General features: G+C 34.4%; 1 protein-coding gene across 1 annotated transcript in view; it reads right to left on the bottom strand.

Moving 5' to 3' along the window:
* NBEAL1 (neurobeachin like 1) overlaps window positions 1-18041 on the bottom strand; it is a 175565-nt gene that overhangs the window by 104500 nt on the left and 53024 nt on the right. The window contains exons 8-14 of the mRNA XM_060152294.1: window positions 16924-17230; window positions 15282-15388; window positions 7681-7767; window positions 5497-5580; window positions 2274-2372; window positions 1603-2183; window positions 104-236 (exon numbers count right to left, since the gene is read on the bottom strand). Of these exons, the coding sequence (XP_060008277.1) occupies window positions 104-236; window positions 1603-2183; window positions 2274-2372; window positions 5497-5580; window positions 7681-7767; window positions 15282-15388; window positions 16924-17230 (1398 nt within the window). The remainder of the gene's footprint in view (window positions 1-103; window positions 237-1602; window positions 2184-2273; window positions 2373-5496; window positions 5581-7680; window positions 7768-15281; window positions 15389-16923; window positions 17231-18041) is intronic.

Raw genomic sequence — 18041 nt, forward strand, 5'->3', positions numbered from 1 at the left:
CTCTCAACAAGCAGATGATAACACCTGATGTACACACACCAAACATGTGTTTTTTTTAAAACGAAAGAACCCAGAAGTTAGATGTGATGCCCTAAAGCCTTACCCAGAGGGAATCACAGAAACTGTGGTCAGGAAGCATAACTGTTGCATATTCTCTTTTCGTGCACACTGCCACAACCAACATACCTGAATGGGTAATAAAAGCTTCAAAACCCATGCCACTTCCTGTAAAAAAGCTAACAAAAGTATGTATTATCAGAACTTTTGAAGTCAGTTGTACAGTTTCATCATCACTGGGGCACACAAAACCATAACTTCATCATGAATATCTTTACAAAACACACTGTGGCTTACATTCTATTGTCACACACCATCAATCCCACCTTGCCTCAAAGTTGATTTTTAAATCTTTTCTGGGCATAGCAGTTTAGTAAATTATAAAAGGTAGCCTTATACACAGAATGCCATTAGCAAACTCTAGCAAAACTATAAACTTTCAAATCTTCAAAATTCTTCCAAATAAGATTCAGAAAGAATGAATAAAGTCTTAAAAATCACAAGGCATATTAAAATGTATTAGTTACTGAAGTAACTAAGTTTGGAAACACATAGGTTTTTCTGGTCCTTCATATAAATATATAGTAGCATCCTCAATAGAACAGAGAAATCACCATTCATTTTCAAGTTTACTATTCCTTTTTCCTCCACTTTTACAATAATTTTAAGAAGGAACTTTGTTTCCAAATTAGTTTCAAAACTTAACTAGCAAAATATTTGAGATATACAACTATTATTATGAAAGTAACAAAGCACTTATAATTAAACTGTGTACACCCCCTAAGGAGGAGAGGCTTCAGATAAATTGTTGTACATTTAAAAAGTAGATGCTTAGGACTTCCCTGGTGGCGCAGTGGTTAAGAATCCGCCTGCCAAAGCAGGGGACACAGTTTTGAGTCCTGGTATGGGAAGATCCCACATGCCGCAGAGCAACTAAGCCCGTGTACCGCAACTACTAAGCCTGCGCTCTAGAGCCCGCGAGCCACAACTACTGAGCCCGTGTGCCACAACTACTGAAGCCTGCACACCTAGAGCCCGTGCTCCGCAACAAGAGAAGCCACTGCAATGAGAAGCCCGTGCACCACAATGAAGAGTAGCCCCCACTCGCTGCAACTAGAGAAAGCCCGCGTGCAGCAACGAAGACCCAATGCAGCCATAAATAAATAAATAAATTAATTAATTAAATAAAATAGGGGCTTCCCTGGTGGCGCAGTGGTTGAGAGTCCGCCTGCCGACGCAGAGGACACGGGTTCGTGCCCCGGTCCAGGAAGATCCCACATGCCACGGAGCAGCTGGGCCCATGAGCCATGGCTGCTGAGCCTGCGCGTCTGGAGCCTGTGCTCCGCAGCAGGAGAGGCCACAACAGTGAGAGGCCCGCTACCGCAAAATAAATAAATAAATAAATAAAAATAAAATAAAAGTTTTTTAAAAAAAACGGTATTCCAGGAATAAAAAAATAGATGCTTAGAAAAACGTTTTCCTGTTTAAGAATCACAGCATATATTATGACAGTATTCATTTATATTCCATAACTTGTACCAGTACCTGTATAATTGTTTTCTTTTTCCTCCTTTGTTAGCATTGCCAAGAGTCAACTGATCCTGATCTAAGCAAAACCAAGCATTGAAAGAAAAGGCAGACCCTGGCCATTTCTGTATGGAAGGCACAGAAATTCCTGCCATACTATGTGACAAATTAAAATACTGCAGTGCACTCTCTAGACTTTGTTTTCGGGCCATTGTCAGGATTGCTCGAGTTACAAGAGTGGTATAGGGGTGAATGTACTCGGATTCATCCACTCTCAACAATCTTAGTAGTTGACGGATTTCTTCTGAGCTCACTGACTGACTCCCCAATGAACCATGGAGTGCAATCAAGTTCTCAGCACAAGTTCGATGGAGGGAAGAATGGGAATTAAGGGTTTCAATGATTCTAATTCCCATGTTTGCATTGACACAAGTAGTTCGACTTTGCCTATTAATACAACAAATTCTTTTCAGCCAATCAGAGATGAAGATTTGCAGATCATGGGATTCTAGCTCTGGAAGCCACTGGATAAGAAGCAAGAGAGGCTGGACATTACTAATGCCCAAAATTCCAACTGAAGTGTGATCACCCTCTACAGCCTGTAAAGCAACATAAGAGACAAAAGGTTAGTTACCATCTTTGATACAAAGATGATGGAACTTATTCTAATAAAGCTAAAAAAAACTCACCATATTCATAAGTTCTTTAAGTAGTTCCAGTGGTGGCTGACCCAGTGATTTTAATACTTCAAACATATGTGTATAACCAATTCTTTCTTTAAATACTTCCTAAGAGAGGAGAAATCAATACATCAAAACAGATTTTCAAAGACTGAATTTGTTAGAATATTAAAAATGTTGAATAATACCCATTTAAGTTAATTAACAATATTAAAAAGATTATGAGTTCAATATTTTTGTTTTCTTAAGTCAGGTGTCTTCATCTTAAATATATTCCATATACCTTCTGGAATACAATGCTACAATAAAATACCAAAATGTAAAACAAATGGAATTAGCAAAGACTGTGTATTATAAAATTGTTATACTACTTGCAGATCCCTTTACTTTCTTCACTTGATTTGTTATTAGTACAATATTACTTGAAATCAAAACAAAAATGGAGAAAAAGTGAGGAGACTTTAGGAATAAAGGAGTCAGTAGCCTCAAAGAACTAGATTAAAGACTCCTGGCAATTTTGAGTAGTGGCCAAAAAACCTGGGTACGGTTTTCCCTCTGCTCTTTGTATTGAGTTGGCCAAAAAGTGCCTTCGGTTTTTAAGTAAAAATAAAAGACACATTTTTCATTTTCTTCAAGAACTTTACTGAACAACGTATTCACCCTTTTGTTCCACTATCTTCTGCCATTTTTCAGGCAACTTCATAATTCCATCTTCCCAAAATTTTTACTTTTTGATTAAAGAACTCTTCCAAGTGCCTTTGACAGTCTTCTGGGGAATTGAAATTTTTTCCATTAAGAGAATTTTGTAAAGACCTAAATAAATGGAAATCTGAAGGTGCAATGTCTGGTGAATACGGCAGATGAATTAGAACCTCCCAGCCAAGCTATAACAGTTTTTGCCTGGTCATCAAAGAAACATGTGGTCTTGTGTTATCCTGATGGAAGATTATGCATTTTCTGTTGACTAATTCCGGACGCTTTTTTGTCAGGTGCTGCTTTCAGTTGGTCTAATTGGGAGCAGTACTTGTTGGAATTAATCATTTGGTTTTCCGGAAGGAGCTCGTAATAGAGGACTCCCTTCCAATCCCACCATATACACAACCTCACCTTCTTTGGATGAAGACCGGCCTTTGGTGTGGTTGGTGGTGGTTCATTTCACTTGCCCCACAATCTCTTCCATTCCACATTGTTGTACAGTATCCACTTTTCATCACCCATCACAATTTGTTTTAAAAATGGAACGTTTTCATTACGTTTAAGTAGAGAATCGCATGCGGAAATACGGTCAAGAAGGTTTTTTCGCTCAACTTACGTGGAGCTCAAACATCAAAGCGATTCACATAACCAAGTTGGTGCAAATGGTCTTCAACACCTGATTTGGATATTTTGAGTATATCAGCTATCTCCGGCGTATAACGTTGATTGTTCTCAATTAATGTCTCGATTTGATCACTATCAACTTCAACTGGTCTACCCGACCGTGGAGCATCATGCAGCGAGAAATCTCCAGCACGAAACTTTGCAAACCACTTTTGACACATTCAATCAGTCACAGCACCTTCTCCATACACTGCACAAATCCTTTTTTTGCATTTCGGTTGCGTTTTTACCTTTCTTGAAATAATAAAGCATAATATGCCGAAAATGTTGCTTTTGTTCTTCCATCTTCAATATTAAAATGGCTATACAAAAATTCACCAATTTTGTTAAGTCCTTTTTAAAATGCACTCTGATATGACAGGTGTCATACAATCTAGCAAAACTGTTTCAAATGAAGTTAAAGACAACTAAGTGCTACTAGAGCCATCTTATGGGAAAAAAATGAACGAACCTTTTGGCCAACCCAATATCTAAATGGTCTAAATTATCTGGAGCACAAAGTTCAATTTAATAAGCTCTAAGTCACACTTGGACTAGTGGGTACCAAAAGCCATAACGTAAAATGTAAAGAACACAAAAAAAACTAGCAATACTAAATTGGTCCAGTAAGTTAGGCAAAAATATATACACTCATTATAAAATCAAAAGATTTAAACAAGTATGACTAGTTGTCTCTAGGAAGGGGAATTAGTTGACTGTGGGCCAAGGATAGGAAAAAAGTCTTTTTTCAAAAGGCATTTTAAAAAATAATCTTTCGAATTTTAAGCCATGCAACACATAACATAGTTTAAAAAATTATATTTAAAAAAGACCTGGACATCATTTCAGGTTTGAATTTCATAATACAGTATAGGCAATCCATTATATTCATAAACCAATTATTTAGAACTTAAAATAATTTTTTCCTTAAGTAACTATTATAAATGGAGATTAGACTTCCATGCCAGCCTGTGATAGTTGTAAAAGCCTATTCAGCAGGAATTTAACCATGAGTTATATATAGCAACATTTATAGGGAAAGTCAGTCTCCTAACAAAAACCAATAGAAAGTAAGAAATACAACTGAAAGCATGGCTTAGGGAACAAGGAATAATTCATTTATTTCTGGTACTAAATGAAATATATTAGAAGTGGTGGATAAGAAGGTAAAATGGTAAAAATAATTATAGACACATACTTATTAAGCACTTACCTTGTGCCTGGCACTCTGCTTACCATTTTACACAGATGATGTCACTAATCCTTAAAAGTACTCAGTGGGAAAACTACTAGCACAGAATCAGCATAAGTGGACTGCAGGGCAGAGTCAGTGGTAGTGAATGAGAAGGGAAAGAAAATCCTGAGGGTCAGTGACTACAAACAAAGAAGCAGAATTTCCAAGGCCATCTGGAAAAACAAGTCCCAAATTGACAGGGCTGTTCACATGTGAAAATTTTTCATATTCTAGATGGTCATAAACTGACCAAATAGTGAAAGAGTGAATATTTTATTAATGAAGAAAAATTATGATATAAAATTTAATTCTTTAAATGCACTAATCAAATAATCACTTAAAATGATCCTTTCAACATTTCAACACCAGTGCTCTCTTCCCATTCGTTGACTGATGCTGTAAATCCCTAGAGCTTGCAGTCAGTCATCAATGCTTTAAATAATCCCAAAGTACTGCCCATAGGCATCTCTCTTTTAAATTATCGGCAAAGTGATTCCTACACAAAGATGAGATATTTTGTGAATTATTTCATGAGTGAAACCTTATGTATTTTATACTTTCATACATTATTTGGGAATTATATAGTGAAAACAGGTATATCTATGATAACATTTTAGAGCTTGAGGACATATGTTTTACCTTAGCAGCTGGAGATTTGTTCATTACTGCTGTCAAAGCCTGAATGGTTGACACAGCCAAACAATCCAACTGTACCTGAAACACCTACCAGAGGAGGAAGAAAAGGTAAGAAATTAACAAATATGTTCAAGATTTGTATTCAGTTAGGAAGCCTTTCTTCTGAAAACCTCAAAAAAATATTTAACATGCAATACATTCCTCTTCCAATGAAATGGATCTCTGAAACACTAAAACCTGTAAGAAAAGTTACATACTTGACAGAAAATAAGCCATATGTCAAGAAGAATAAGGTTACATTCACTCATTATATTAAAATGCTTTGAGGAGGAAAAAACCCACCAAGCTTAAACATGCTTTTAAAAAGTAATGGACAATCTCAAGAGGAAGGGAGGGAGGGTTATCATGGGAAATTCTTGTATGTTTTAATTTTCCTTCAAAAATACACTTGAAACTTCCTAGGTTAAAATTTCATTAGCATGTATAATAAGATGTCTAAAACAGTCTTATCTATATAGTTTCCAAACCCTGTGTTATAAGTGAAATGGTATGTGCATATATCAATCAATCACATTCGCAAACAATAACATACATCTATCTTTATATAAAATGCAGAAATTTGAGGCAGAACAGAAAATGAAATATGTATCTATAAGCACTGTCATGTTTTTGAGAAGGCAAGCTTTAATGCCAGAAGTTGTAAGAAAAAATAAATACCAGCTCCATTTTGTCTATTTCTGTTTAAGCTTCATTATAAAGAAGAGATGTGTTAAATTTCAGGGCAGTACATTCATAGAAAAAGAAACAAAAACAAAAACAAAAAAGAACATCAACAATGTAAAAAAACTGAACGTGAATGTTATATCAACAGACTTAGTCAACCATGAAAGCATAGTGTGAGGACTAGAAAGTTGTAAAAATTACCCCAAAATCTGCTTTTGGTAATATATTACTATGACTTGAAGCTCGTTACCCCACAAATAGAATTTTCCTCTCTGCCTCCCACTAAAAATGATCTGAGTAAAGGGGGACTGATTAGATCTTTGTCATTGTGAGCTCAGCTCTATCATTTTCAGGCAAGTTATTTAAGCTGGTATCTTGGTTTTTGTTGATGTTGTTTGTTTATTAAACATTATTACATAAAATAAACATATTACATGTGTAATAAAAACATCATATGCATTAAACATTCTGCATACAGAATATCATACAACTAAGATTTTTTTTCTTGACTTTATTGAAGAGGACTAGGCATCACAGTACCTATAATCAGGAATACTAATTGTCAACCTCTAAGAGATTATTATAACATTTTATAAATCTATATAAGAAGACTTTAAGAGGGACTAACTTATATGGAAATCCAGAACGGTAGCCTGTAATTGATATTTGACATCCAGAAGAGAATAGATTATCATGTCTCTTTTTATACCACAGCTCTATTTATACACCTGGACATTAAGATAACGCTAATAATATGTTAATAAAAGATATCACATAAGCTCTCTCACGAACATTCTGGGAAAGACAAATAACAAAGCAATTTTTATAGGTAGTTTCTGCCAAACTAAATTGCCTAATGTATTGTGAAAAGCAAGATAAATTGTATATGTCTGCCTTATACCCGTGTAAAGGTGAGTTTTTAGAAAAGAAAAAAGTTAAATTTTATGCTAAATTAAGACTCAAAGAGCTCGGCATCTTCTTCCCTTCCTCCAAGATTTGGGTTGTCCATTGAATTATAATAATCATTTGTCAACAAGAGGCAAAGAATCAAGATATTAAAACTGATCAGACATATTCACGAACAAAGCCCTAAGGTCCCAATACACCACAATGCTTAGAAAAAGAAGCCCCCAAAATATGGAGTCATCACTAGGTGGACAGCACTGATATTGGGATTCCATTCCTGTACTTTATATTTCCTCAAACTGAAAAGAAGACACACATACATAGATGGAATCCTGTCAATCGATCGTTTATATCCCTCACCAAGATTTCAATATATTTATCTTTTAGATGAAAGCATTTATTTTTAAATTTTTAAACAATTTTCAAAAATAATTAATGAAGATTAGAAATAGATAATGTTTGTATACTTTAAAACATAAGAAGAAAAGTACAGGAATAGGTGCTCCCATTGACTGATTTTGGACTTCAGCTGAAACAAGATGCAGGCTTTGTAGATACCTGGTCCTCATTCATTTCTGTCAGTAATTTGTTGGCAAGGTCTTTCTCGTTCTTGTCTGCCACCTTACTGTTAGCATTTAAAAATAGCTGTTAAAAACAGAGACAAGAATAATGGAGAAAGAACATTAAATTGTTACCTATAAGCAGAAGTGAAGCTTAAACGGATTTCCATATCTCTTGAAATAAATCCAAGAATCCACTCATGAAGTATACCACTCTTAAAATGACAATCAACTGTCCACTTTTTGGATTACTAACTAACATTAGTTCATAAACTATGCAATTAATTATCATTTATTTCTCTCTGAAACTCAAAGTTACCAAAATAAGAAACAACAGCAATAATTAAATAATTATTAGGAATACTTAGTTAATATTCCTGAATTCTTAAAGAATCAGCAGGGAATGACTCATAGAAGAGAAGGAAACTGCTATTGAGACAGACTAAAGATACTGTAGTAAATAATGTATAGTAAGGGTTCTGCAGCCACATAGGTGTGTGAAATGCTATTAAACTAACTTTAAAAAGGGGTCTTTCTGGAAATGCTCCTCAAGAGTCTCGAATATGCTAATGTGTACTTTGACAAGGGAGGTCAGTGTGTAGTATTTCCCAAATTTATCTCACCACACATTTTGTTAAAAATTTTGTTAACAGTATTGTCCAAAATTATCGAGTTGAGCATAATTTATACTACTCTGTACAGTAGAAAGATGGATTAGGATTACCTCTGACATACATTGAGACTGCCCTTATCTGAAAGAAATGAAAGAATCAAGTAGTTTGGCTTACATAAATAAAACCCAGCATCCCAAAAGATCTCAGTCAGTTTGGGTAAAGAGGAAAATGATTCAAATGAGAGTGAAAAGGGAGAGAAAGTTAGATTTGTAAAGGGATTTATCAAGAGCATCCTAAAAAGGAAGTTCTTCTTAGGAACTACTATCATTTCAGAAATTGAGAACAAAAATCCAGTAACGTGCTTAAAAAATGCAATATAAAATAAAATGGATAATAGTAAGGTATGCAAGAGCATAAGTAATGCTAAACCTAAAAATAGATTAGTGTACACAATACAGGCTTTGGAATCAGAAACCTGCATTTGAATCTTGGTTCTGCTACTTATAAGCTGTCTGGTTTTAAGGAAAACTACTTAAATTCTCCGAGTTTGTTTTCTCAGAAATGAAAAGAATAAGATATCATGAAATTGGCGTGCAGATTAAATGAGATAATCCATGTTAGGTTATTAGCCTAGAAACTGGCATACAACAAGGGTGAAATAAATGAAAGCTGGTATTACTATTATCAGCAAAGATTTTAAAACAGTAATATTCCATATTGTCTAGGTGCAATAAAACAGGACTGCTCAAAACTGATGAAAGTAAAAGTAAGTAAAGTCTTTCCAGAAAGCAATCCATATCAAGATTCTTTTAAAAAGTTCTTACTCTTTAAATCAGTAATTGTATTTCCAGGAATCTACTCAAAGAAACAGTCAGAAATTGACACTAAGATTTTGGAAAAGAAATGCTCACTTCAATTCTGTTTACAACAGCAAAAAATTAGAAACCAGTCAAGTATCAACATAATAGAATACGTTAATAAATTATGGTTCATCCATAGGTTGAAAGATAAATCCTCAAATTTTCTGGTCTAAAGACCCCTTAACACTCTTTAAAAAATTACTGAGGGGCTTCCCTGGTGGCGCAGTGGTTGAGAGTCCACCTGCCGATGCAGGGGACACGGGTTCATGCCCCGGTCCGGGAAGATCCCACATGCCGCGGAGCGGTTAGGCCCATAAGCCATGGCTGCTGAGCCAGCACGTCCGGAGCCTGTGCTCCGCAACGAGAGAGGCCACGACAGTGAGAGGCCCACATAACGCAAAAAAAAAAAAAAAAAAAAAAAAAAAAAAATTACTGAGAACCCCAATGAACTGAAATTTTATTTATGTGGGTTACATCTATCAATATTTACCACATCAGAAATTAAAATCAAGGCGTTTAAAAAGTATTTATTTATTCAAAAAATAAATCCATTACAAGTTTATATAAAAACATGTTCATGAAAAATAACTATATTTTCCAAAATATACCTTAGTGAGGATGGCACTGCTTTTACATTTTTGCAAATCTCTTTAAATATCTGACTTAAGATAAGATAGATGAACTCTCCTATCTGCCTTTTTTTTTTTTTTTTTTTTGCGGTACGCAGGCCTCTCACTGTGGTGGCCTCTGCTGTTGCGGAGCACAGGCTCCGGACGCGCAGGCTCAGCGGCCATGGCTCATGGGCCCAGCCGCTCCGCGGCATGTGGGATCTTCCCGGACTGGGGCACGAACCCGTGTTCCCTGCATCGGCGGGCGGACTCTCAACCACTGTGCCACCAGGGAAGCCCTCCTATCTGCTTTTGCGGATAATATAATGTTGTTTTGGTTACAGTTTAAGAAGAAAACTTTTATAATGTTGTTTTGGTTACAGTTTAAGAAGAAAATTAACTTCAAAAAGAAATTTTAAGATTAAACTTCGCAGACTCCCTAAAATGATCTTGGGGATCCCATACTTTGAGAACTGCTGTGTTGAAATACCTGCAGTCATTAAAAGCAATCTTTTGAAAAATATGATGGCATATGAAAAGACTCATGATATAACACAATTAAAAGCAGAATAAAAAAATATTCAGTAGTATTCCAATTTTGTAAAGGAGAATACATCCACATTAAAAATATATATGCAAATATGTATATTTTGCAACATTTTAAATACTACATATATGCTTTGTAAAAAAATATTTTTATGCTTTTTTCCTCCAAAATCTCTATACTGATTGTGTATTGTTCTAGAAGATAAATAAATATCTATTTTTTTAAAAATGAAAAGAAACTTGCTCAAGGTCACTAAGACAATGTGTATAAATCCAGACAGATTTGATTCCCAAAGTCAGGCTTTCAACCATTTCAACCATTTTGTCTATTCACTCCTAACAATCTTTTCCATAAAGTATCCCTTGGTTGCTCCTTTCATAAATTCTCATTCTTACTAAGACTGTCATGATGATAAATTTGTTGTAGTTGATTTTAAGGAGTAGATGTGGAGAAGAAAGAGAAGAAATTAAAGAAAACAAATCAAAGAAGATGGGCGACACCACAATATCAAAAGCTTTCCAGAATCTTATGACTTAAGTCCTCAAATGGAACTTTATATATTTACAGTATATTTTTGAAAAAATGATTTCAACTAGCAAAGTGCTAAAGTCCATGTAATGGTTTTGAATTCTACTCTTTGCTACCAGAAATTTGCTGTTATTTTCTTCACATTAATTCAAATATTTTTGAACAGCTTAAAAAAACCTTATATTAACTCAAAGCATATCCCCCTTTCAAAATTCAATATAGTAAAACAAAATGATTCTTAAATATTTAAAGTTCATCATACCTATCATAAAAGTTAAATATATGATTTCATGGAACTGTAATTTAAATGTTATAGTATGATGAAACTCATTTTGACAAGCCCAGAAGTCTTTACACAAATATTCAAGGAAATTAATGTGTACTTAAACTGGTTGGTGAATCTCATGCAAAAAGAAGGCATAGAAACTGCAACAGTCACCCTAAAGATTTCTGTGTAATTCATAAATTGTTTATGACACTTTAAGCGTTAGTTGATAATGCTTCCAATGGGTCTGAATATTTAAATGAGGAATTGTCTTGATTCTGTATTACTGTATAAAAGAGTAAATGATTCATTCCTTATTAACAAATAACAATTTAAACAGAAATCAATCATAGACATCTGTAGCATTCTATAACACATCTGGGAACTTAAGTTTTCACAAGATGCCATTTTTATATATTCATAAATCATATCACCTCTCTCCATCAAACACGTTTGTATATACAGTAAATAAAACCTATAATTCTCTTATATTTAGTGCACAGAAAACATTTTTTCTACTGACTAAACAGTGACCTTAAGTACCAGTAATACAGTTACAAAACTACATATAACAATGAACTTAGGGTCAGAATACCTGGGTAAGAAATCCTACCTCCATCATATATTAGTGTTAAACCCTGGGCTAATCACTTAATCTCTTAGGACACATTTCCTCATTACATTTCCACATTTCCTCATTACACATTTCCATACATTACTATAATAAAAGAGTTGGGCAGTTTATTTCAAGGTTCCCCCTTGTTTTTATTATTTTAAAATTTTTTTATTAAATCATCTTAACTAATTTATTATATTTTTTAATAAGATAATTATTTAATTTATTTTATTTTTGTCTGCGTTGGATCTTCGTTGCTGCACGCAGGCTTTTCTCTGGTTGCAGTGAGCAGAGGCTACTCTTGGTTGCGGTGCACGGGCTCTGGGATGCGGGTTTCAGTAACTGTGGCATGTGGGCTCAGTAGTTGTGGGACACGGGCTTAGTTGCTCCACGCATGTGGGATCTTCCCAGACCAGGGGTCGAACCCCTGTCCCCTGCATTAGCAGGCAGATTCTTAACCACTGTGCCACCAGCGAAGGCCCTCCCCTTGTTTTTAAAACTTAATGAGTCCAGATGTGGCACATATATACAATGGAATATTACTCGGCCATAAAAAGGAACGAAACTGAGTTATCTGTAGAGAGGCAGATGGACCTAGAGACTGTCATTCAGAGTGAAGTAAGTCAGAAAGAGAAAAACAAATACCGTATGCTAACACATATATATGGAATCTTAAAAAAAAAAAAAAAGGTCATGAAGAACCTAGGGGCAAGATGGGAATAAAGATGCAGACCTACTAGAGAATGAACTTGAGGATACAGGGAAGTGGAAGGGTAAGCTGGGACAAAGTGAGAGAGTGGCATGGACATATATACACTACCAAACATAAAACAGATAGCTAGTGGGAAGTAGCCACATAGCACAGGGAGATCAGCTCAGTGCTTTGTGACCACCTAGAGGGGTGGGATAGGGAGGGTGGGAGGGAGGGAGATGCAAGAGGGAAGAGATATGGGGACATATGTATATGTATAACTGATTCATTTCGTTATAAAACAGAAACTAACACACCATTGTAAAGCTATTATACTCCAATAAAGATGTTAAAAAAAAAAAACAACTTAATGAGTCTAAAGTTTAGTGAGGAATCTACAGGGAGTCTGACTAGAATATTCCACAAATAAAGACTACTGCCAGGAGAGAAGGCTCAGGTCCCAAAGCCTGGTTTTCCTCTCTGAAATTGGTTTCTTCTCTACCATTTCCTGTTTCAAAACAAAATGTGATAAATGGTAACAAATAATTAAATTTTAAAATGGTATGACTACCAGCAAGTTTCTAGATCTAAATGATAAGAAACTTTGGCTTATAACATAGAAGAGTAAATATTAGCTCACCATCATGACCGCTATGTCAAACAGTTCTGTATTTTTAAAAAAGATACTGCTGACCATGATATGATAGAGATTTTTAATTATGTCTTAGTTTCATATACTGTATAAACGCACATGTGAGATCTTGCCTTTATTACTGAAGTTGTCTTTATAACTGACAAAGCCACGCTGCATTTTTACAACAAACAGAAGGTTTTATAAACATTTCTCTTATGCTGCTTTCACCTCCCTAGGATTTCTTTCCCAAGAATGATTTTTAAAAGGCGGACAGAGAGATCTTGACTCTACAGTGATAATTTGGTACTTTTGTTGACTTCATAAATATTCATTATGACTTACTTTATCAATATATTATTTCCTATTTTATGCTATTCTTCACAATTTTACTATACGTTAAGCAATATAGTGACATAAATGTTTTCAAGGATACCCCTCCTAACAGAGTGGAAAAATTCAAGGAGCTGACGTTAAAATTCTTATTCTGGAATATTCTCACAGAATCAGAAGGGACCCCAGTATTTTTCAACAGGGAATTCATGAAAGGAATATTTCAAATAGAAAGGTAAAAGCTCTTTGAAGTAGTTTTACTTTCAAAGGCTTCTCAAGAAGGTTTCTGGTACCATCTTGAAATTTATGGAAACATATAATAATCAGAGATATTAGTTATTATGTACTTACACACAAATCTGCTACAAGTGTAAATTAGTAAAAACTTTTAAAAATAAGCAAATTGGAAGTATACATCAAGAACCTTAATAGTATTTTTATTTTTCTACTTTTCTACATTTTCCACTTATAAGTTTACACACAATGTTCCCTACTTAAAAAAATTTATGCCCTTTGATCTAATAATTGTACTAGAAATAGAATTCTGTTCTATGAAACTTTAAAGAGTTATGTAATCACAAACAAAATTGGAAACAAATTAAGAATTTACCAATAGGGAATAGTTAAGTAAGCTACGGTACATCCACTCAATATAATAACGTGTAAATATTAAAATCATAACACGAAAATGCTAATGAAATAATCTTAAGTGAAACAAAAGTGCAAAAATATATGCCATCAAATGATCATACTAAATTTTAACAATGCATAACAAAAAAGACTTTGAAACTTAACAACAAAAAAGCTAAAAAACCCAATTAAAAAATGCACCAAGGACTTGAATAGACATTTCTCTAAAGATGACACATAAATGGCCAGTAAGCACATGAAAAGATGCTCAGCATCACTAATCATTAGAGAAAAGCAAATCAAACTACAATGAGATACCACCTCACATCCATTGAGATGGCTACTATCAAAAAAAAAGACGAGGAAGAAGAGGAGGAGGAGGAAGAAGGAGAAGAGGAGGAGGAGGAAGAGGGAGAAGAGGAAGGGGAAGAGGAAGAGGAAGAAGGACGAGAAGGAGGAGAAGAAGAAGAAGAAGAAGAAGAAAACAAGTGTTGATAAGAATCTGGAGAAACTGGAACCTTTGTGCAGTGTTGGTGGCAATGTAAAATGGTGCAGCTACTATGGAAAACAGTAAGGTGGTTCCTCAAAAAATTAAAAATTTAATTACTATATGATCCAGCAAACCCACTTCTGGATATATACCCAAAAGAATTTAAAGTAGGGTCTTGAAGAGATATTTTTATACTCATGTTCATAGCCACATTATCCATGATAGCCAAAAGGTAGAATCAACACAAGAGTCCATCAACAGATGAATGAATAAACAAAATGTGGTATATACATATGTATACATACATTGAGATACTATTCAGTCTTAAAAAGAAAGGAAATTCTGCAATATGCTACAAGATGGATGAATCTTGAGGATATTATGCTGAATGAAATAAGCCAGTCACAAAAAATCAAACACTGTACAATTCCACCTATACGAGGTACTTAGAGTAGCAAAATCACAGAGACAGCAAGAACAGTAGTTGCCAAGGGCTGAACGGAGAGGAGAATGTAGAGTTGTTTAATGGATATAGAGCTTTAGTTTTACAAGATGAAGAGTTATGGGGGATGGATGGTGGTAATGGTTGCGACAAAAACGTGAATGTATTTAATACCACTGAACTGTATACTTAAAAATGATTAAGATGGTAAATTGTACGTTACGTGTATTTTACCACAATAAAAAAATTTAGTTATAGTTATGCTCAAAATAGAATCAAAACATAAACAAAATAACCGCTTCTTAAAATCAAAGACAACAATAATAGTAATAATAGAAAAATACCTTGCAGTTCTGTAGCAGTCGTATGAGATGTTCAAAGCAATTACTGTTAAGAAAAATAGCCTGAAGAACAGGCCTATCTCTGCAGTCTAACATGGCTGTAATGGTATCTATGAAATTAAAAACAAAACTGTCCATTAATAAAGTGGAAAATCTGGGATCACAGAAACATTCACTCTAGCCATATACTTAATTTAGGCTTTTTGGCTAACAAACAGATGTAAATTAATAGGAAATAATAAAGAGGGGGAATAGAAAATAAAACCTGTACTTATTACTTGATAAGAAAAGTGAAAAAAAAGTGAACATTTTTATACTTTATTATTAAAAATATTTATTTTTTTATATATAAGAATGATATATATATTTCCCATAGATTTACTTAGGTGTTCTTCCATTATAACTTAAGTGTAATAAACTGTGGTTCCCAACTTGCTATGAATAAGCAACACTTGGTTATGTCTGGCAACACTGTCTCATTTCTATAGTATAAAATTAACATATGGCTATCATGAAAATGAGACTTAGGTAATTAATCCATTGGTGATGATGCTTTGGTCTTGTTTCCTACTGAAAGGATGTCCCCACTCAGAAATCAAGGGACATTTGACATAGGTAATATGCAAGTTCATAATAAAAAAGAAGTCCATTCAATATAGACTCAAATTTCCTTATAAACTTATAATTTATAATAATTATAAAACGTGACATGTTATAACATATAAAAGAATAGAAACTATATAAGATGAATCTTATTTTCCTACAAAAACACTATTGTTATGAATCATTAAGTTTCACTGAGATTTTGATGTCCAATATTTTTAAATTGGACACCACACACATACCCACACAAACATTTTTTAAAGTCTCTAGGGCTATACAACAAACCATTAATGTTGGTTATGTTGGGTGGCAGGATACAAAAACTTTTTTTCACTTATCTGAATTTTCTAGTTTAGCTATAATGAAAATATTTTACTTCTATAAAAAGGAACTCTCAGTTAATAATATTAGTATCTATCAATCTAACAGGAGTACAAAAAGAAATCACGTATATTGGTGAAGGAGCTTGCAGGGAGGCAGGAGATGGGGAGAGAGAGAAAGAAGCACAGAATGACACAAAACAACCAACACAAAGAGAGGGAAAGAAAAACAAGACACATACACACAGAGGATCTGAGGAATCAAAACAAAACAAGAAACCAGAAACTCTCAAAAGGAAGGACATACTGAAGTGATTTCTACAGAGATGTATTAGAAGCACATAAAAAATTGATCGTATGTGACTCTTTGCCATAGGGTAGAAACTACAAGTGGCACTTTCTGAAAATTTACTTTTCCTAGAATTTCAAAATCACAGCTGATTTACTTTTGAACATTGATGCTTTTAGTGGATTACAACTTTCAAAAGAGAATATAGAGGCTCGATTTTGTCACTGTTAAAGCAAATATGTGAAAGACAAATCAATTCCATATTATTTTGAAGTCAAATCTAAATAGTCACACAATATCTGAATTAAACAATCAATATTTTCTATACAATAGCCTTGAATTCTTAATGAAAATGGAGAATATAAAGGTAAAAAAAAAAAAACAAACTAGATTCAGAGAAAACTGAGTATAATAAACTTCATCTAATACTCACTCAGCATTTTGATCTGTAGAGCTATGAACTGGCTTTCCCACAGTCTGGACCTCCTTTGATTAGGTAAAGCTGAATGATCTGAATTTAGCAATTTAAAATAGTTCTCCAAAATAGTGCTGGTTTCCACTTGACGCTGATCAGAGCTGCTAGTGAGAAGGATATGTACCACCTCTGTAAGGCACTTCAGAGTAAGTTCTACCTTCCTACCCACTTCTTCAGGATTTCCTTCCTCCCAAGAATCGCAATCGGCCAAAACTCTCATGAGAACCTCCATGGTGGCTGGAGAAATTGCTTGCAAAGCATTCCTCTGAAACATGAGAGACTAAAATTGAAACCCAAATCTAACAGAAGTGCTGTATGTTTGCAAAAACAAAGAGAATTTAATAAATCTGCAGACAACTTTTTCTTTATCAATCAACATTGAAAAAATTTTACACAGATACTTTGACAGACACCGCTGGTGTTTTACACATATTAGGTCTTCATTTCTTCACTAACAGAATTCTGATTTTATTCAGATAGTCATCTGCCCATGTAGAAAACTTACTTACCACCCTCCCTTGTAGCTAGGGGTAGCCATGTGACATAGTTCTGGTCAAGAATATATGCCAGTAGACCATGAAGAGGATATCACTTTACAAATAAAAAAGGGAAGGATCCTTTGCTTTTGGCTTTTTCACCCTTTTCTTGCCTGAAATGCAGACAAGAAGCTTGGAGCCACCTTTATATCATGAGGAAACAAGCCCCAGAATTAAAGTAGCAGGCTACAGAGCAGAACAGGAACACAAGGATCTTAGTCCCTGATGATATCATTGAGTTGCTGTGCTATCCCAGAACTGCCTGCATCTGGATTTCTTAGGCAAGAATAAAAATAAACAGGGCGATTTGGCCAAGCCTCTCTCAGGTTTTCTATTGGTTATAGCAAATGACATATATCATTTATATCATATTATCCCAAATAATATAGATATATAAGAGGACTGGCTTGGCTCTGATTCTACAAATATATTTCTGAAACTCTAAGTAACTGGTAGCTATTTGAGGTGATCCATTAAGCTTGAAATAAATATGTTGCCCTAAATTGTTAAATTCATAAATAATAAATCAGAGTATAATTA

This window comes from Lagenorhynchus albirostris, chromosome 6 (genome assembly GCF_949774975.1).
Source record: "Lagenorhynchus albirostris chromosome 6, mLagAlb1.1, whole genome shotgun sequence".
Classification (NCBI taxonomy): Eukaryota; Metazoa; Chordata; class Mammalia; order Artiodactyla; family Delphinidae; genus Lagenorhynchus; species Lagenorhynchus albirostris.